Source organism: Astatotilapia calliptera, chromosome 6 (genome assembly GCF_964374335.1).
Source record: "Astatotilapia calliptera chromosome 6, fAstCal68.1, whole genome shotgun sequence".
NCBI lineage: Eukaryota > Metazoa > Chordata > Actinopteri > Cichliformes > Cichlidae > Astatotilapia > Astatotilapia calliptera.
In genome coordinates this window covers 15,051,798-15,072,978 of record NC_137427.1, presented here as the reverse complement: position 1 = coordinate 15,072,978, position 21,181 = coordinate 15,051,798, and the positions used below count along the sequence as shown (strand labels likewise).

The window sequence follows — 21,181 nt, the reverse complement described above, 5'->3', positions numbered from 1 at the left end:
TTGAATTTTTCAGTTTTATTTACAGTATATGTTTTACCAAATCATAGCATAAAGTCAATTTAAAGGTAATACAAAGCAAGGCTGAGCACAAACACTGTAAATGTGGTGATAAGGTGACTAGTTTTAATCTTCGCGTCTAATCGGAGCACGTGATTACAACCATTTAGTGTCGTACTGAGTGCAGCTTTAGTGCTTCCGGTTTGAGCTTCTTTCCTCTTTGTTGGCTTTAAGTTTGAATTCTCTGTGCATGTTCCAGCATTGGTGCATCATTCGCGGCTCGGGCCAATCCACAGGACAGGTCGTTAGCTTTAGATAACCAGTTAAAACCCAGCGAGACATTCTTTTATTACATGTTGAGATGAAGCCACAGAGAAAATATAATACCTCTTTTTTTGTTTGTTTTCACAGTAATATACTTTCACTTGAGAGTCTGTGTTTTTCTATTGCATGTCCCGAGATGTTAGTTGTTCCCATAAGTGCTGCAGTGTAAAAGCCGAAAAAGAAACATCGTCAGAAAGAGACTCATGCAACAAAAGCAGCCGGCGCTGCCGTCCGGAGGCCACAGTGACCTTGGTTTGTGTGGGCTTTTAGGTTTTAGTCATTCAGAACACTGGATGGAGGGAGCGTGTCAGGTGAGAGATGGCTTTTGCATGACGAGTGAGCAGAACACTTAAAACACCAGAGTCAGACACTTTTCCTTGTAGTCCTGCATTTCCAGTATGAGTTGCGGCCACATGACGGACGTGATGTGCGCACACCTCACAACCTTTGCCTACACGCAGAGTTTCGTTTGTATAAAAAGCACTTTGTACCTAAAAAGCAGAGCAGATGATTTCTGATGGGACGGGTGGGACGGGGCAGGTGTAAGGGTTATGATGCTGAGATGATGCTGACGGACGAGCCAGGACTAGCAGCTTGTCAGAGGAGAACGGAGTAAGGCAGAAGTGTCCGTTTGTCCTGTGGCACTCCAGATCGGAGGCGTTCCTTGAGGAGGGTGGTGGATTTTCCCTGCAGATGTGACGGATGAAAAAAAAAAGGGCTGTCAGGCATGCTCCGCCCAGCTTGAATAGAAACCTCTCATCGCTCTGATCTTCTGAGTGGATTGAGATGAGTCCATGTGGACTTTGGGGGTGGGGGAGACACAGTTGGGGAAAAGGGTGGGGTGAGGAAAGAGGCGGTCGCTGCTGCGGTTACTCGACGTTGGTGTTTGGCGTCTCGTTAAAGTCGCCGGAGCGGCTGTCTGCGTCGTCGTCTGACATGTCGACGGAGGCGCCGTCCAAGTTGAGGTTGCGCCGGCCTGAGCGGCCAGAGGAGAAGCTGCTGACTGGACCGCCACGCCTGGGCAGAACAAACGGAAGAAAGCTTTAAACCTCCAACATTTCAGAAAACATAGATTGTGGGATGACGAGATACCACTGTGGTGGAAGAAGAGCCGGGAGGTGATGTGATTGGCTTAAACGCAGGAAAACTGTTATTTTGAAAGACGTATGCGGTTCTCAGGAGCTCCAGCGGGCGCTAAGATCAACTATAAAAGTGAAACTGTGACCGCTGCTGACACAAATACATGCTAACATAACATCACATTTACCGGTAACTGCATTTTCATTCATTATGATGGAGGATGGAGCAGACTGTAAACACACTGCAATGACAGCCACAGCTTCAAAACCTTAAGACTGACCAGTCTGGTAATAGTACCAGTGTAATCACTGGCGCTGTGTACCTGAACAAAGTGAAAGAGCTGCAGTAATATTAACTAAATGAGATCACATAGTTGTCTGACTACAGTTTAGTCAGACAGGAGCCTCCCTGGCTCCTCCAGTCTGTGTGATGAGGTATCCTCGGGCAAGACCCTGGACCCGAGTTTCCCTCGAAGCGTCCATCAGTGTGGATGGTTGGAAGAAGGTTGAATTAGACTTGTGGCAGAGAGTGCTAAAATAGAGTAGAAAGGTGATCTATAAGTACCAATCCATTTACTCAATCGCCTCCCGGCTCCATCACCATATTGGAGGAATGACATGCAGGAATGAGAGCTGTCAACATGATGAGGGTGTAGAGGGTGTAGTGGGAGGATTGGTGAAGTGAGTTTAGCAGATTCTTAAAATGAATAATAAGTTAAATGATCAAAACTTTGGCAAACAGCCTGACCCAGTAATAATGATCACGATTATTACTGGGTCAGGCTGTTTCCACTCTGTGTTTTTTATCTCTGCACTGTTTCGGTATCTAGTTCAGGTTCTGGGTTATTTTTAAAACCGGTTAATCACCGTCCTCTTTGTACCTGAGGCGGTTCTTCAGTGAGGTGACCTCTCGGGTGAGACCCTCGCTGGCCTCGGTGGCATCGTCCAGCTCCCTCTGCAGCTTCCTGCGAGCGGCATTTGCTCTGGTGGCCTCCTCCTCCGCCTCCTCCAATTGACGCTTCAGCTGCTTCATGCGAGAGTTCGCCTTCTCCATCTGACGCACAGATGGAGGGTGAGAAGTTGTAGAGAACCGGCAGTGTGAATGCAGACGGAGCAAAGCCTAATCATTTCCTGTGTGTCCGTACCTGCTCCTTGTACTGGTCGGCATGACGACGCTCGTCCTCCACCTGCATCATCACCTCCTTCAGTTTCTTCTCTGTACGTCGGACGATTTTGTTGGCTGCCGCTCTCTCCCTGGAGGTTTAATAGCAGAAAACGTAAACATGACCAAATTATCGTAGTCTACTCAAAAGGATCTAAAATCTGCTCTTTAACATCTGGATTACTTGGCTTCCTGCTCCAGCTGCTCTTCCAGCTGCAGGATTTTGGCTTCCAGAGCAGTGATGGACGCCTTAAACTTTGACTTGACAGCCCCCTCCAGCTCTGCCAGCTTGGCCTTCAGCTCCTGTGTTCATGGTAACAGAGCAAATATTCAGTTTGTTAGTTTAGAGTTGTGATCAGGAGGTCCTGTTCATGCACCTGAAGGATCATGTTCTCGCGTATCTCCTGATCCCACTGGTGCATCTGTAACGTGCATCTGCAGCAGAGTTACAGTAGAGCTGCGGGTCAGAGAAACTGAATCTGGGGATCACATTGTGCTACTGAACCCCCAAATACGAAATGCTTGTGTCCTGATCTGCTGCCTCTAGTATAGATCAGGGGTGTCAAACATAAGGCCCGGGGGCCAGAATCGGCCTGGCAGGATTTGACAGGATTTGTAGTAGATAATGGCAGATGGTGGAAGAATAGAGTTGTGGTTTAGACCTCGGAGGAGACTGGTGGCAGCTCACATGTACTAAAGAGAGGTGAAATGCTTAAAAACAAAGAAACAAAAACATGAGATGAGGTGTGGGAATGAAAAAGGGAACAGCTTGTAGTACAGGAGGGTGTAAACAGAAGGGAAATGAGAAAGATAAACACTGTAATAAGCTTCAAGTCTACGAGACCTTGTTTTGTCGCTCCAGCTGCTGGCGGGCGTTCTCACTCTTCTGCGCAGTGTTGCGCTCTGCTGCCAATTCAGTATTCAGGGTGTCGACCTGAGAGAGAGAGAGAGCGCGGCAGGCAGGTGAGAGGGATTGTGGGAAAAGGAGAGAGCAGACAAACACGTTGATGGGTGTTTTAATTTTACTGTGTTTAGTGTTTAAAAGAAACATTTGCACGCCACAAGTTTGTCTTATCCTTTCTCATCAATCAAGAGGTTTTTGGTACATCACTCTCTGTGTCACTCGCTTCACCCACCAACCTCCAGGAAACACTTGACAGCCAGTTAGGAAATAAAATTTTTTCCCTAGCAACCAGTAGCTGAATCACATCCAGATAAAGTTTGTGACACTGCTGATTATTTAGTGTGCCTACCTGCAGGTTGGCCTTTCTGAAGCGGTCGTTGAGCAGCTCCATGTTGCCCTGCTCCTCCTCCAGCTCCTCCTCCAGCTGGGTGATGCGAGCCTCCAGCCTCCGCTTCTCCTCCAGCAGCGACGACCTGACGCAGAGTTTCTATTAAATTTCTACTGATTCACAGCGATTGTAAGACTATAAAACAAATCATTTGATCCCTGAGGGGCACATAAAACCTGGCTAATTATTAATATGAAGTTTGGAAAAACTACATGTTCATACTGACTTTCCAGAAGCACTGCTGGAGATCTCGTCAGCCAGCTCATCCCTCTCCTGTTCAGCATGTCGACGGGCCCTCTCTGAAGCTGCGTGGTCCTGCGCAGACACACACACGAGATCATTTAGCATTTCAGACGTTACACACAAATAACTCTGATTATCACCACAAAAGGCAAAAGTCAGAACTTCACCTCCTGAAGCTGCAAGATTTCAGCTTCCAGACTCTTGAGTTTCTTCTCGTTCTCCTTGGACTGCGCGAAGATCTCATCCCGGGAGGCTCGGGCCTCCTCCAGCTCCCTCTGGTAGTCTTTCATCTGAGCCTGCAGGAGCAGCAACGTGATACGGACAAGCTTAGAGACTGAGATAATTGAAAATCAGGACAGACACTAAGCAAACATTTGCGTACCTGTAGTTTCCGGAGCTGTTTGATGGCCTCGTCCCTGCCTTTGTTGGCAGCTTCGATCTGACCCTCCAGCTCGTTCAGGTCCATCTCCAGCTTCTTCTTGGCTGCCACAGCCACAGATCTCTGCTTCCGCTCGTCCTCCAGCTCCGCCTCCATCTCACGTACCTGCAAGAAAAAAACAACTTAATGCAAACACTGTCATTCTGATGATGTAAATGAAGATAAACTGCACATTAAAAATGTGGCGTCAGTCCTTCAAGATCATCGGCCACTTTGTACCTGTTTGACCAGCGCTCTTTTCTTCTCCTCGCCCTGCTCGTCTCTGGCCTGCAGGTCTCGGTCAAACTGAGCCTTCATGGCTTGCATGTTGACTTCCAGGCGGAGTTTGGCATCTTCTGTGGCCTGCAGCTCATCCTCCAGCTCCTCCAGCTGTGTTCTCATCTCCTCCACCTGCTGCTCCAACGTACGCTTGGACTTCTCCAGCTCATGGACCTGTGAGCAGCCAGAGGAGTGGCAAAAATGTGACACAGCTGCACAATAAACTTATGAAATCCTGAGATTTCAGGTCCTCAGGTATTTCTGTGAACATATCTTAATCAGCAGTGTCACTGGAGAGGTCAAAAGGTCACTCACATTCTTCCCCACATCATCCTTGGAGCTCATCAAGTCCTCCATTTCAGCACGAAGTTGTTTGTTAAACCGCTCCAGTTCTTCTTTGGCCTCCAAGGCCTCCTCCAGAGCTCTGGCCATCGACAGAGCCTTGGTCTCCTTCTCTCTGGCCTCTGCCTCAGCGCGATCGCGCTCCTCAGCGTAACGAGCAGAGATGGTCTTCTCCTCAGCCAACATCTAACATAGATAACAGAGCCTTCATTACACTGAACAAACCGTAAGAGACCTTCAATATCTCATCTCTGTTTGATCTCCGGTACCTGGTCAAACTTCTTTTGCTTCTTTTCCAGATTGGACACGATCTGTCTCTGGAGGTCCAGTTCCACCATCTGGTCATCCAGCTCCTGCTGCAGTCGGTTTTTAGTTTTCTCCATCTTGTCCAAAGACATTGTCTTCTCCTCCAGACGCTGGTTGGTGAGCTCCATGTCCTTCTGGAGTTTCCTCTTCACCTCCTCCAGACCCTCCATTGCTCCCACATCCTCCTCCAACTTCTTCTTTGTCTCAAACAGCTACAAAGACATTTTAAAAATATTTGTGACGTGACCTTTGCTGGCCCATCAGTGTGTGCTGGAGAGATAATCAGCTGAGGTTTACCTGCAGATGCTGAAGATGCTAATAATAGTTTTATTAATTATTAATCCAAACCACATGTTTTGAAGTGACTCAGATTTTCTCTTCATTTATCTGTGAAGCCTCACTGAGTTACAGTTGTCTGCACGCTGTGCTGCACCTGCTGCTACAGGCGCTCACAGCAGGTAAACAGCTGGAAACGGTTGCCGGGCCCTTCTCCTGGCACTCGGCTTCAGCGGTACCTCGAAGGTGTTTCTGCCTGACTGGTTTGTGTGCGTCAGATGTGCCCTACTGTGAATATGTACCTGAGCCTGCACGGTCTGCAGCTGTTTCTCAAGGCTGCGTCGTGCCTCCTCATCCTCTTCCTGCTGCTCCAGCAAGTTGTTCTTATCCGCCTCCAGCTGGCGGATTTGGCCGCTCAGGTTCAGCTTCTGACGCGTCTCCTCCTGCCGCAACTCCTACGCGCAAAAACCACGATCAGAAACGATGGTCAAAAGACAAACGAAAAGCAGTTACACCAGTTTTAGTCTTAATACGCTGATACTTTAGCAGAGGCTGTCCTCGTTGGATGTGTGTGAGAAATACAGAGGCGAAAGCTGATTGGCTTCACTAGAAAGCTTAATGTTGATTAACCTGAGGTCTGTCTAAAAAGCACAAACACATCACCAGCACCCAAAAGTATTAAACTATTATTATACTTTAAAGTTTTTTTTTAAAATTAGTTTTTATTTATTTCTCAAGTCAGTTCAGGTTTATTTAGCTTCAGTATCTGTTTTACTTTTCAAAACTGTAATATGGACGTATTTGTCATTTTTTGATAACAGGTATATAAACAATTTACTTGTCTTAAATGTTTTTGTGGTTTTATTTCTGCTTATTTTTTATTAACCATAATAATCTTGCTCCACAGAGGATTTATCAGGTAAAATGATGATTTCTGAACACGTCTCCTGCAGCTCTGAAATCATCAGGCAGAAACGTTGATGCTGATGGTCTTTCGTACCTCAGAGTCTTGCAGTTTGCTGTTCAGGTTTTCAACTTCTTTAGCCAGCTTAACGCCCTTCTTCTCTGCCTCCTCCAGCAAAGTAGACACGTTGTCCAGCTCTGTCTGACAAACAAATGGAAACACATTAAACAAAACTTTCCCTTAAAAACGAAAAAGGAAAATCAGTCCCAACAATGAGTTGGCATTTACCTGGAGCTTGTGGGAGCGCTCGGCCAGCTCTCCCTTGGCTCTCTCCACCTCGGTGGCCCTGGCCAATGACTCCTGCAGCTGAGCCTCCAGCTTCTTCCTCTTGTGCTCCGACTCAGTCTTTGCCTGCTGCAGAGCCTTCACTTCACAGACCAGCTCTTTGTTGTCATTCTCCAGGCACTGCTTGTTCTTCTCCAGGTTGGCCTTGAACTGCACAGATCAAATAAAAATAAAAAAAAGCTTTTAGTGACATGTATGAAGGTAAACTGAAGACCTTAAAGGTTAGAAAGGTTTGAGCAGCTCACCCTCTTGGCCTGCTCCAACTGTTCGGACAGTTCCTCGAGCGTTGTGGCGTGCCTCTGCCTCATGTCCTGGATCTGAGCCTCGTGGTTTTTGGTCTCCTCGTCAATGGCCTTCTTCAGCTCTGCCACCTCCAGCTCTCGCTTGCTCCTGGAGATCATCCACGTGGGAAACAGTTAAAAACACAGGACTGCATATAAAGATGGACGCAGACTGAAGTCTATAGAACAGAGAGTGCTACCTGACGTATAACAACTGTGAGGTTCACTTTCTCATCACTGATAAATGAGCATTAATGAGCACCTGAGTTCCTGCTGGGCGGCCGTGGTATCTAGTGTGTCCTCCAGCTCAGTCTTCAGAGCTTCCAGCTCCTCACTCAGGTCTCTCTTGAGTTTCTCAGCTTTACTTCGACACATCTTCTCAGACTCCAGATCCTCCTGAAGCTCCGCTATTTGCGCCTGCAGCTCCCGAATCTGCTTCAAAGCGTTGTTCTTTTGCACCGACTCCTCATCACACCTAGTTGGAGACCCACAAACACATGTCAGTTTTTCCAAGCAGGTCTTAATCAGAGAATTAAATAAAATTCAAACATTTTCTCAAACCTTCAACTGATGATCTGCATTTCTACATTTCCTTTTTTCTCTCTATATCACATTTGTATCTTCAATTCAGACGTTATTCAGAAGACATTAAACAGACTTCCTCACTCGAACATCCTTCACTGCTCTTTACACTTCACACAATTTAGATCCTTAGCATTTAATGTTTTCATGCTCGTAAGTGTGCAAGGCCCCTTTTTGGGTTTGAGTTCAGTAAATTTCATCATCACAGGATGAGCTTGAGGGTCCAGGTGGATGTTATTTTTCCTGTTGGTGCAGACACAACACTACAATGAACCGACATGTATGCAGACGTCAAACAACGACAGTGACGCAGAAGCTCATCGCAGCAAAATTCACTGGTTAATGTAATGTGTGAAGTACTGAGTGAAAGCAATCATTTTTCTTGTCAGTGGTTTGCTGTTTCGCACCAACTGATGAGCTGGAAAGTCCACTGAGAACAACAAATATGACCAAATATGACTGTGTGCAGAGTTTGATTAAGGAAAAAAAAAATGAAGTGAATTCAATGAAAGGTAAGTCCCTGCTGTCCTTTCAAGGATGAGATAGCCACCTGTGCACACATGGTGGCAGTGTGGCGAACTGTTTACAGCTGAAGCTGTGTGTGAGTGTATGTGTTCCTCATCAGAAGAGGAAAATGTGATGGGACTGCTGATTTGTTTGCAGCTGGATGTGCGTCCAAGTAAACCTCGTGCTGGCTGCAGCGTTCCTGCGACATTCCTCACTAATGTAGAAATCTGCTGATTAAACACACCGAACGTCAAAATGATTCAGTTTTATAATTAACACAGTGAGACCGCTTTGATTAAAAGCACTAATGACTCCCATATAATTGCAATGCTCCGTTTTCCAATCTGTCAAAGATGACAGGATTGTTCTCAGAATAGCTGCTGAACTCAAAATGAAGCACATCAGCTTTAATGAAAGCCTAATTACGTGCGGCTGTGACTAAACCGATGATTTCTGTGTGTGAAATTGGTCGGGCAGATGTTTACCATCAAACCCCGTGTCTGCTGAACGGAGGGGAGCACTGAGAAGTCCCATTAAAGTGATCAGAGCTGACCTTCAGAGGAAAACACCTCCACAGCGGTTTACCTCATTAGCAGTTTTATGAAGGATAAATATGGAAAACAAATCAAACATAAAAGCAAATGTGGACATTTAACCGCTGTGGAAAATAAATACATAAAGAAAATATTTAGCTGGAGGTTAGATGCAAACAGTACCAGGTGGAGGAGATGCAACATCTAAAGTATGAGAAGCTAATATTCACTCCATACGACTCGTGATCCATCTTAAGAGAAGAAGTAATATTAACAGAATATATCCATCTGCCTGTGTGATATACGTCTTGTGTGGTATCATGTGCTTTAAGAGCTGTTAAAACATGATGACAGCCCGTTTTCGCTCTTGACTCCTTGTGCACGCAGCGCATCAATCAACATCAGTGTGCCTGTAATCAGACGCGGCTGCCCCGAGACGAAAGGTCCGAGCCGCCGTCGCTTGAGGAAACGCCACAGAGTGCCTGAGTGCTGAAGCACGTTCGCCGCTTTAATTTCGCAGTTGCACGTGTTTCTGTTATTGAATGGCTATTTCAGACTAACGATGGAGTGCTGTTGTCATGGAAACGGGAAGCAGTGCAGTATAGTTGCGCGTGAGGATTTATGTTCCTGAAATGAGCAACACTAGCAGTTACACATTACCACACAAGCGTAGGTTTGCAGAGAGCAGCTATAAAAATACTTCAGCAAAAAAGTTGCTTTTTTGTTTTGTTTTTTTAATGTGGCGAAAAAACTAAATCGCGAGCTTTGTTCACAATCTGACTCACTGCTGCTGAGCTGCACCTCTCAGTAAATCTTCATATTGGCTTTTTCAAAATATTTTTTAAGAGGCGGTTTTGTGCTGGGACAGTGTTTACGTTTCGTGGAGGTTGTGTGACACACTCATTTTAATGTTTTTTACCACTGACCTGGCCAGAGCAGCCTGCAGCTCCTCCTCCTTTTTGGCCAGCTGGATCTTCAGCTCCTCTATCTGTGCCTGAAGCTCCGCAATCTGGTCCTGCAGGTCGGTCGTCTCGGCGTCCAGCTTGCGTTTGGCTTTCTCCAGCTCCTGACGTGTTTTCTCTTCTTTCTTTAAACGCTCTAAAGGGAAGCACAACCACAGAAACACAAATACAAAGGTGGTCACTGATCATAACAAACTTTTCTGTTTGGAGTTAAACTTTTTTTTTCCATCACTGAGTAAGCTCACAAGTTGTGCAGCAGCCATACAAGAAAAAGGCCATTTAGAAGGTGTGAAAACACAAACATGTAATCATATTAGCTGCTAATTAACTCGCTGTACAGTTGTGAACACTAAATCATTAACAGTCATACTGCATGTCCCAAATGACCTCTGTGCTGTTCTATTTTTATGAAGTTTTGAACTTGCTGGCTTATTTAAACTCCAACACCACCCCCGTCTACCCTTTACACACAGCCCCTGTTTTGTGCCTGTCCTTTTTTTGGACCCCACATAGAGCTGGTAACAGCCTACTGGTAGCGTCTTACCCTCCAGGTCAACCATCATCATCTCCTGCTTGTTCTTGACCTTGCTGAGATTCTTTGCTTTTTCCTCCTCCTCAGTCAGCTGGGAGGTCATCTCGGCGATCCTGTCCTCCAGCAGCTTCTTCTCCTGTTGGGTTGAAAAAACCAAAAACATCAAGACTCAAGACCTGCAACTGCTGTATAAACGCGAAAAGGTCTCAGTACTTTATTGCCAGGGGGTCAGTCCATGGATACTACTGAAATACTGAGAGCCTCCAAACAAATCCCCACAATTAAGTCAATCAAATAATACAGCAGTTGCCTCAAGGTCTCTACAATAATACAGAGGAAAAACAACAATCAGGCGACCCCCTGTGAGCAAGAATTTGGCGACAGTGGGAAGGAAAAACTCATTAGTTTTACCTTAATACCGTTTTGCAGGCTGCTTTCCCATCATTATTTTTAATCTTTTACTCTGCCTCAGGTTCTGCCCTCTTAGCTAACCCGATGTTTCAAACAAACTTTCTTCTGATTGTCTGCTCCTCTCAAAAAAACAGAGAAAGGATTAAGAGGCAGGCGAGTGATGCCTGCAGCTGTGTGGCTGAGATAATGATGAGATGGTAGCGGTTCTCTCTCAGTGACATAATTCAAACCCAAAAGTAGAAACAAATATCTGAAACTGAGTGTTTTTATCTTTCAGCTCATTCTTTGAACCTTTGGCCGTGTTTAACATGAGCATCCACCACTGCGATCATATATAAAGGTTCCCTGTGGTGGTATTTAGAGGCCTGACACTGAAAACTAAACCTTTGAGTTACAGACTTCTCTCTCTGCACACATTTACAAGTTTGGTTACAGACCAAATTGATTGAAACGTAAGTAAACAGCTCTCCACACACATTTATAAACTGCAGAATAACATTCCAGTTACCTGAATCTAGTATAATAAACTGTAATCACTGACTGAAAAATTGCAGGATCTTCTACTTTATCTGAGTTGCATCATTACACTTTACAGAGAACAGACAGATCAATGAGGAGGAACAGTCATGAGCTTCAAAGTCTTATTAACTGGTGGGACTATAACCAGCACCATCTATTAACTGTGCCATACAGCTAACCATTTCCTCTATTTAGCTTTGTGATGAGATTAGAAAGCAGATGGTAGACAGCAGCACCCTTCATTGCACAGGCTGCTATTGAAGGTAGCAGGCGACGCGTCACCGTCATGCAGAGGAAGAGCTGCAGCCGACGCTAATCAGTTTTAAGGCCTTCCTCAGTCTGAGTTTGTACTTGTTTCTGTCCAGCATCAGGCCCCTGTTCACTTATTAAGAAGTCTGTAATAACAGACTTCAGTTTCTAAATGTTTTGCTCAGATGTTTAAAGAACAGCATACAGTGTAATTTACTGCTGTCTCTGATGTTCACTGAGTTAACATGAAGTTTTATACAACATGTCTTGTTCACTCGTTCACACTAGCAGCATTCTATCTATCTTTCTATCTAACACTCACACTCTGATGAACGCTTCAGGAGCAACTCAGGGTTCAACATCTTGCCCAAGCATGCTTTAGCATGCAGGCTAGAACATCCAGCGCCGATAAGCCTTTAATGATTCCACCTTAAAGAGCTTCCTCTACTTTCTGGGTTTTGTTTGAACCTTCATTTTCAGCTAAAATTGCCTCACCTTGAGAAACTTGGAGTTTTGGTCCTCCAGCAGCAAAATGTCCTCCTCCATTTTCTTGATCTTCGACTCAGCGGTCACTTTGTCCAGCTGCAGTTTTTGTCTTGCAGCTTCCTCCTCATCCAGCTGCTCCTCCAGGTCCTGTAGGAAGAACACGGCACACAAACATTTGTAACATGAAGATGGCAAAATCTGCAGTTTCCATACAGATGGAAGTTTAACACACTCATTTCTTTAAAGCCCAAAATCACAACCACGTCTGTACAGATTAAATATTTATGACCAAGTGATCTCGAAGCAAAATAGGAAAAAAACATCCTCATTTTTAATGCTTCAAGTCACTTTAGAGTTAATCTGATTCATCAGCTTCTCTGGGTTTCATCCAATATACAAACTGAACAACACAAACAAAAGAGATATCTCATTTAAAATAATCAAAGGTTAAAAAATAAAGCAAGGAAAAGTGTCTTTAGGATCATTTAATATTCAAATGAAAAAAATCATCTTTCACAAACAGATGATGGGTATGCCGACCTCAGTATTTGAAACTTAATGAGCATCCGTCATTGTTACAGTGTAAACACTTAGCTGGATGTTGAAGCATCAAATAGAAAAATAAGAGAAGGTTGTGTTTCAAACTATATAAAGAGGAGATGACGTAAACCTGGATGTGCGACTGCATCTTCTTCTTCTCATTCTGCAGACTCTGGTTCCTCTCCTCCTCCTCCTCCACCCTGGACTCCAGGTCGTGAAGGATCTCCTCCAGCTCTTGCTTCCTGGAGAGGAGACGAACTCTCATCTCTTCAGCCTCGGCGAACAGCTCCGTCTCCGCGTGGAGCTGCTCTGCTAAAATATTCTTCTCCTCGAGGAGCTGGAGAGAAGAAACAATTCAGAAAATGTGTACCACCTTCACGACTACAAGTCCTTCCAAAAACTATGAACGTGCAATTTCCCTGAAGCCGTCATCAATAGATTTTAATAAATTATAATTCAGGAGAAAGATTTACTTATAAGTTGAGATATTTTTACCTGCTGGTGTTTCCTCTCCATCTCCACCAGCTCATTTTCCACCTTAAGTTGCCTCTCCTTCACTTTTACCAGCTCCTCGTCTTTGGCTTGCAGCTCCTCCTCCTGCCTGGTGACCTGCAGCAGCGGCTTCACCTGAGTGAGAGAGGAACAAAATTAGACATTTTAAATACTAAACAGAATGAATACAATTTTTTTTTCACGGTCATACTGGCCGGTTAATGGTAGAAAGCCAGTAGTTTTACTACAGCAAGTAGCATTTTTCTTATTATCAGCACTTTCCTGCCATATGTAATTATTCCCTCTAATGTAATTAATGGATTAACATGATTAGGACCAAGCCGAGTTATATCAAACAGACTGACAGACTGTTTGGATTAAGAAATTCTGCCAGAGAAATCTGAACACTGATTTCTGAAAAAGTAGGGCCTTAGGGCTTTAGCAGAGTTGGAGGGCTGATACGAGCGATATAAGAGCCATCTTTTGCTGTCAGAGGTTGGTGTCGTGGTTCTCACCTTGGTGAAGAGTCTCCACCACTGCCAGTGTCGCAGCTTCAAATAAGCAGCACAGTTCCTCTGCAGGACCTTCAGGGCACTCAGCTGCTGCTGCTTCTTAGCGAAGGCTCTAAGAGAACAAAATGAGAGATCAATATCTGAGCTTTTTTGTTTTTGTTGCACTATAGCCGAGCGACATCAATTGACCACTTTTTTAAAATAATAATTTGTATGTTAGGGTGCACTGACATATCACCACCTTTCCGGTTAAAAAAACAAGACCGTAAGTCCACGTATGTGGTTAAGAGTGCAACTTTGTGCTGAGCAGTGCATGATGCGTTTTTGGAGCCTCCTGCAGCCTAAAGCAGAATTTTATGTTTCAGCAATGGTGGCATGTTTGCTCTCCACTGGCACTTCGGGGATGTCCCATCTGCGGAGAGGGAGTGTACAAAGTATGTGTTACAACCGGCCTGTGGGCCACTCTTGTTTGTGCTGTTGTTGGGCCGTCAGCCAGCCGCGGAGAAGAGCGAAATGTTAAGAACAGTGAACAGTGTCCACTGCAGCCACTGTTGTGCCTCTCATGTTGTATCTTCCGATCTCTGAAGTTTTTGATTTTTTCACAGTTCTTCCATTCCCGGTGAGCTTCCATTCTCCCTTCCTTATTTCGGAGCATTTTTCAAACAATCACCATTTGGCAGATGCAGAGGTCGTCCGCATCCAGAGTGAGTGAATCAAACAGGAAAGGTAAAATCGACGCAGAGCTCAAACTCGCTCTAACGCTCCCTAAAGCGGAAAAGCTTTCCAGATCTATTACCAACAGTTACCTAATGGTCTCATTTTCCAGCTGCGCATTTCATCATTGTATTTTAGACATGAATGATAACAGAATAATAATAGTGATGCTTCTTCTTTTGCGCAGCAATAAAAACGATGACCTGCACATCACTTCTATTTGATTTTCTTAATATGTTGAATACCCCGGGCTTAATAAAACATGGCAGAATATTTTGAAGCATTAAGATAAACATGCAAACAAACACCACAGATACATTTACACTTGCTGAACCAGTTGCCTCAGACCACCACGGGGGCTGGTTTGAGCAGCTGGATCTCCATCCCAAAGTGCACTCTGGGTTTCAAACCTTTACATTTGTTCTCACCATAGAAACTCAAAAATATAGGCTCTCCAGGGAGTCGTAAAAACTAATACACTGGGGTACAAGAAGCCGCTAGAGGCTCTGATTGATTAAGCATGTGACAGGTGACTTACTAGCAATACTACAAGAAGGTCAGCCAGAGAGTACAGGAAAGGAAGGGGGCGCGAACGACCGAGTATTGTAGACTGTAGGATGTAAACTATTATATGGGAATAACCCATATGTAGCAGCACATACAGCGATATAAAGACTCACTTGCGGGCTAAGTATCCACGGCACACGGACTGGAAGTAGATGATTATGTCAGTGATCTTTAGGTCTCGCTCCTCCTCCAGATGAGCCAGAACACCAGTTCTGAAGAAGATCTTACTTTGACCAATCCGGAACAGGTTGGGGTCCAGCTCCAGGGCTTGGATCTATAAAAGGAACACAGTAAGTTGTAGATGAATAAACTGCACGGGCTTAAACAACCTCTACCACAGAGATTAATAGATTTATTCAAGTTACAAACTTTTAGCGTAGGTCAGGCCTGACTAACTCTTAGTGTCAATCCAGATCTAGATGAAGGAATTTTTTTGGAAGGATTCTTTACCATTGCAAGATGAGGTCAGGCTGGACATTTCAGGCGACATCTACACAAATGCATATAAAAATAAACAAAATACTGTGCTACCCCTCAGCATTTTGGTAGACGCACATATGGTATCAGGTTGGAGATCCTAGATGACGTCCTTCTTGAGTTATTGCATTCACAAACTGTCCATGTCACCCAATACCCCATCAGCCTTCTATGGCTGAGGGGTAAAATGGGGTAAAATGAAAACTGGTAGTTTGATGGCTTCCAAGAAAATGTCACAAATTTTCAGATCCAGAAATCGTTCTGGACCCAGGAACTCTATTCATATGTGGTGTGGAGGGAATTTCCACTCTTGGTTTGAGGTATGTGGCCTGATTTCTTTTGTTTAAGACTGAAAGCTGTTGTATTAATGAGAACTCTTGTCTAGTCAAGTTTAGAAAACATTTAAAAAGACAGTCAAAGGAGCTTTGACTGGATGACCTGGATGACTGAGAACCTTCACAGACATTTAAAAAGACAAATTAACATTTTGACAGCCCCTCCAGGTTGACTGTCCAGTCAGTGCTCGTCCTGGGCATATTCAAACCTGTAAATGTTTTTGCTTCTGTTTATGGGTTAAATGTAAAGTTTCCTTCAATCAGTGTGGATTGAGCCTTGAAGTCTGTTTCACTTTGTTTTTGGATGTGTCAGAAGTGTTCTCCTATCAGCAGTGGTGTATATATCCAACAACCATCACAGGATCAGGAAAGATAGCATTACCATTCTCTCACAGGCTTGTTTCCCATCCATGAAACCCTTGGGGATAGCGTTGGGTGTAAGGATTTCATATCTGTGTGCAAAGAGAACAAAGTGTGAATAAGTGAGTTTTCTTCTTGAAAAGAAAAAATAAAGAGTTAAAAATTTATTTACTTGGATGCTCAATCATCCAGGTAAGTAAATCACAAAAGGTTGATACTGTTCATCTGGACGTAGCACTTTCCGTGCTGTGATTGCAGCCGTTCCCCACCTCTCTGTGAATGGTTCTCAGGGCCATTGGTTGTTGATCAATGGTTGTTGATCAATGTTCATGACAATTTGCATAATAATGATCAAGGAACTGACCTCACAGCCCATTGTTCATTCAGTGGACTAGTTTCAGTCATTGTGCAGACTGGGGAAACCTGCAGTTAGCTGAGGCTGAAAAAGTCACTTGGATGAGTGATGAAACGTTTCTCCAAATGAAAACGCTACGTCCAGATGAACAGAATCAACCTTTTGGGAGTTAAAAAAAAGTGGTGATGTTTCTCACCGCTGTCTAAACTCCTGGAAGACGATGCGGTTGGGGAAGCCCTGTCTGCAGATACGAATCCCCTCCAAGACTCCGTTACACCTGAGCTGGTCCAGAACCAGGTGAGGCTCAAGTTTCCCAGCCTGAAGGAGGAAATGATACACTCTTAAATACAGAAACAGAAACTTTACCATATTTTATTTTTTTAAAGGAGTCCCAGACTTTCCACTTAAGTTAGATAGTAAAAGTATTTACTCTTTTTTCGTGGTTGGGGATGATGCAGCGGACAAAGTTGGGGTTGGTGTTCCTCAGTGTGGCCATAAGCTTAGTGAGTGACTCTTTGTAGAGCTGTCCCACCGTACGAAACATGCCCTTTTTCGTTTTGTAGGTGGCACCAAACGCCGTCTCGTTCATTCCTGCCACCTGGTCCAGTCCCACGATGCGGTCGACTGGAGGGGTGACGGGAACATATTATTGTGAGTCTGTGTATTTCTGAGATGGTCACCGCAGGAACAAGTGGTAGCAGCACGGTGGCATAATGTGGCTACATGACCGAGTGCAGATGAATGAAAACTATCAAATGAAGGCAGTCTACCAAAGCAGCAGTCAAGAGTCTAAAAGTATCGCTTGTTTCTGCAGGTGGAGATGAAACATTTAGCCAAACTGTTTCTTAGTTTAAACACTGTACACACACGACTCCGTGGTGAGAGGAACCTTTCTGTGGGTGTTCGATGGCGGCTAAATTCATGCTTTTCAATATTTCAGTGCCTTTGATAAAAAAAACAACAACTGCACTTTCATACTGCTAAGATAATAACATTAAAGTTATAATAAGAAAGTTTCGTAACTATAAGACAGCAAACAGTGCATATACTTTTTGATAACTTCTTTTAAAAAGCATCACTCAGTGTTAACTCAGGGTTAACCATGACTAGCAAAATAAGAGAGAACTACACCTGTTACATTAATAAATAACTGAACGGTAATAATCAGCCGCCTCTTTAAGAGATCCTCTTGCCAAATGATTTTGAAGACACCAACAACAACATAAACAACAACAACTTTGCCAACAAGCGAGTCGTTATGGGAAACACGAGATGGGAAACGCCACGGGTAGCTGGTTAGCAGTGACTTAACCTTCTAAATAAGAGCGAGGGGGTTGTCAGTCAGTAAACTGATCATGGATGGTATTATTTTCTTAGATGATGAAAAAATAGAAACAAAAAATGCTAAAATTTGTCTCTTTTTATAGTGGGATGGGAAAATATATTAGAGTGGCCTGCCTCAGTAAAATATATGTGTGGGAAACAGAGGGAACAGCTAGATCCAAAACAGCTGGATTAATATAGTTTTCAGTTTTCTGTGGATTTTGTGGTGGATTTGGTGCTCTACCAGATATTTCTGAGAGCAGGATGGTGTATGCGTTCTTAAAATAAACTACAGTGTGAGTTGCTCTTGTGAAGGAACATACCTAAGTATAAACATGAGCACTTTTGAGTGATTTTTTCTTAAGATGAAGCGCTTTTGATTGTGGAAAAAAAAAAATCAAGGTTTTGAAGAAAAAACAATAACTTTTCGGAGGTTAGGGCCACGGCAGTGGGACGACCTGTACTTGTGAGATCTACTTGCTTGTGGGTTTGAGCAGCTGAGGTAACTTTATGACACGTTATTGTGAGTCTGAACTTCATTTAAGACCCACAACTCGAACATGATGTATTTTGACCATCACGTTCTGCTTTTGAATGACCTCAACAAAACAAACAAACAAACAAAAACAAACTAAACCCTTCATCATCACTATCCTCTTGTATATTATCATTTAACGGCCTGCTGTGCTTAAAAAACCTCCAGTATAACAGGAAATACTGATTTGAACTAAACCTGAAACCAGCTGTTAAACAGACTCAGACTCATGTTAGCAGTGAGACATCCCTGCCTCTGCCTGTTACGATGGACCTCAGGATGTGATCAACAGTAATTCCAACAGACAACTTTACACAAGCTTCACTGACAAAACCTAAAACCTGTAAGTCTTAACACCTGATTAAACACTGACTTTGGGTCATCTCATATAACAGGTGACCTCCTTAGAGTCAGCTGATTTGTTTGGAACAGTACTGGAAAAGTCTATCAGGGGGTGGGAGCAAGTGGACTGACCCATATGTCACTTATAAAAAGGGGTGTGTCATAAGTAGCTCACCATACTACATTACAAAATGTAACAAGAAAAAACACATTTATAATAACTTATATCTTAAAAACTGGAAAAGTAACAAAAAGCAAGTATTACTTATTCTATACAGATACCTTTGTCTATCATTATTATTCAGTAATATTATTCAGTAATGTGTCATTTCAGTTTATTCAGTAAATAAGTCAGGCTGGAGGGTGAACGAGTTTAGAGTGCCTGTAAGTTTTAATAATCACACTGCAAGAGGGAGGGATGCAATATGCTGTGATTGATATTTTCCCCCCATCACTATTTATTAATGCCCCCGCAGTTAAATCATAATTACAATCACAGACTCCTGAGTTTAACCGAGGTGATACACGACCTGCTTTCTGGACCCTCCACAGTGATATGTGAGCTCAGAGCCAAAGCAAAATTCCACATCTGGTTTTAATTCTCTGCCACTGTGTCTAGGGACAGGAAGAAGGCGGGAAAATAATGTTATTAAATATTCTTCAGTAGAGTTTCAAATCCTTCATTTGCTCGTGGATGTTTCACATCACTGATGGGGGACAAAGGGAAGAATAAACAGCAATCAGACTCAGACACAGCTGCACTAGATTCCTGTTGCTTGCTTCAGGGCAGCTGGACATACAAAGATCACAAGACCCCATGTCAGCCCACTAACACACCGAAACAAATTAAAGCACACTGGTTCGACTAAAGAGAGACAATGACTATATTCTACTCTAGCTTATTTAGGAACTGGGCACTACTGCTTTTGGCTGAGACAAGGGAGCCATGCAGCCTGGAAGCAGATGGGAGCCACTGCAGCTATGACGGACATTGGCTGAAGCATGAAGCACAGAGCCAGATCTGGGCGGAAATGTACCAACAGGTCACTTTCAACTATGATTCTGGCCCAGCACGACCCAGTCATTCACCTGCCGGCTCATCCAGACTAGTGACACTGTCATAGAATGAGGCCCTTTGAATGGTCTGAATCTCTACAACACAGAGAGAGAGAGACAAGGATGGGGCGCTCTTAGAAAAGGGTAAACGAGGCAGACAGCTGCTGCTGTTAGTAGGCTTCCATGACAGACATGTAGATGTAGAAAAGCAAACAGGTACAAACATAATGAACTACAGGAAGTATTAATAGAACCAGTTGGTTGTAGTTGTTACAGCTGACTTAAGCGTTCAGAGATAAGTAGCTGGTACGTTACCATCCTTCCACAGTTCAGCCACAAACTTGTCAGTTGACTGATGGAGAAGTGTCGCCACGTTGTCATTCAGAGGGTCCATGTTCTTCATTAGCCACTCATCTGCCTTGTAGTCCACCTGTAAGAGTAATTAGAGGTATAGCTCAGAAAAACGCACTATTATCTATAAGACATTTTGGTTTTTAACATTAACTCATATTAAAAACAGAAAGGAAAAAAATAAAATAAAAATATCACTTTTTCCAGGCCGTATGATGAGTGGTGACCTGTTGCAAAAGCTCTCATGTTCTCATGTTCCTAGCTTTATCCTGATGTGGCTGTTTTGTTTTACAAAACATATTGATGCCAATGAAACCACGGTGGAAGGGACAGAGTTTCACAGCTGGTTATCACGGGGAACGGCCGGTGTTTGCACAATATGGACGAGCTCAGTGAGCTGATTAAGGATGAGACAGGTGAGCGTGGACTGATCGAGTGTCTGTGCAGAGTCACAGATCCAGGAAATTTGTTAGGTGTTACTCAATTAAGTTTTTTTCTATTGTTTATGTAAGTGCGCTCATTCGTACAGTATCGTTCCATCTTTCTGATATTGTCTGTTTGTCTTGCTTTATTGACATTCTGCTTCATTTCTTTTTTATATTATAATTGAAAAATAACAAAAAGCCACCCAAAAATAAACAAATGTATAATGAAGAAAAAAAACAACTTTATTTCAAAGTTTAAAATATTTGGCTGCTCAGACACTAATTCCCCACCTTTGGGATAAATAAAGTTTATTTTGTTAACTTTATCTCATTTATTTGTATCTTTCTAACAGAAAAGATTTGATCATTTCTGAATGATCATCGCTGACAGGTATACATAAATGATATGGTTAACCAAAATGTAATCTATTACATTTTTAACATTTGGAAGCCCATTAACGTATATCTATGTGTAAATTCTGTCTCAATCATTGTGAACTTCATGGTGAATTTAACTGTCACTATGACCTATAAGGTGTTTTTTATTCTAAAAACGTACACGCCACATTCACAGTGCTTTATTTTACCAACTTAAAGAGCTATGTAGGTGCTTTCATGCACGCAGTGATAGTATCTTGCCCAAACATTTAGACTGGAGAAGCGCGGACCTCATGGGACAGGCCTCTCTACCTCCTGCAGCTTTATAAACTCTGTATCAGGATCATTTAGCACAGTTGGATGAGAATCGGACTCCAGAGCGAGAGGTGA

At 43.5% G+C, this 21,181-nt stretch overlaps 1 protein-coding gene across 4 annotated transcripts in view; it reads right to left on the bottom strand.

Annotated features, from left to right (window-relative positions):
* The window catches only part of myh10 (myosin, heavy chain 10, non-muscle), a 62,521-nt gene continuing 41,340 nt past the window's right edge, over positions 1-21,181 (bottom strand). For all 4 annotated transcript variants that reach the window (XM_026170484.2, XM_080302427.1, XM_026170485.2 and 1 more), the window contains 28 exons: positions 19,953-20,067; positions 16,812-17,005; positions 16,578-16,699; positions 16,049-16,118; positions 14,968-15,128; positions 13,577-13,685; positions 13,065-13,196; positions 12,700-12,906; positions 12,039-12,176; positions 10,377-10,500; positions 9,797-9,968; positions 7,511-7,723; positions 7,213-7,357; positions 6,911-7,117; positions 6,719-6,823; positions 6,021-6,173; positions 5,406-5,654; positions 5,110-5,322; positions 4,756-4,968; positions 4,480-4,641; positions 4,265-4,393; positions 4,081-4,169; positions 3,816-3,939; positions 3,407-3,496; positions 2,747-2,865; positions 2,546-2,654; positions 2,282-2,454; positions 1-1,338 (listed from right to left, as the gene is read on the bottom strand). In XM_026170484.2, the coding sequence (XP_026026269.2) occupies positions 1,191-1,338; positions 2,282-2,454; positions 2,546-2,654; positions 2,747-2,865; positions 3,407-3,496; positions 3,816-3,939; positions 4,081-4,169; positions 4,265-4,393; positions 4,480-4,641; positions 4,756-4,968; positions 5,110-5,322; positions 5,406-5,654; positions 6,021-6,173; positions 6,719-6,823; positions 6,911-7,117; positions 7,213-7,357; positions 7,511-7,723; positions 9,797-9,968; positions 10,377-10,500; positions 12,039-12,176; positions 12,700-12,906; positions 13,065-13,196; positions 13,577-13,685; positions 14,968-15,128; positions 16,049-16,118; positions 16,578-16,699; positions 16,812-17,005; positions 19,953-20,067 (4,185 nt within the window). In that variant the 3' untranslated portion in view covers positions 1-1,190. The remainder of the gene's footprint in view (positions 1,339-2,281; positions 2,455-2,545; positions 2,655-2,746; positions 2,866-3,406; positions 3,497-3,815; positions 3,940-4,080; positions 4,170-4,264; positions 4,394-4,479; positions 4,642-4,755; positions 4,969-5,109; positions 5,323-5,405; positions 5,655-6,020; positions 6,174-6,718; positions 6,824-6,910; positions 7,118-7,212; positions 7,358-7,510; positions 7,724-9,796; positions 9,969-10,376; positions 10,501-12,038; positions 12,177-12,699; positions 12,907-13,064; positions 13,197-13,576; positions 13,686-14,967; positions 15,129-16,048; positions 16,119-16,577; positions 16,700-16,811; positions 17,006-19,952; positions 20,068-21,181) is intronic.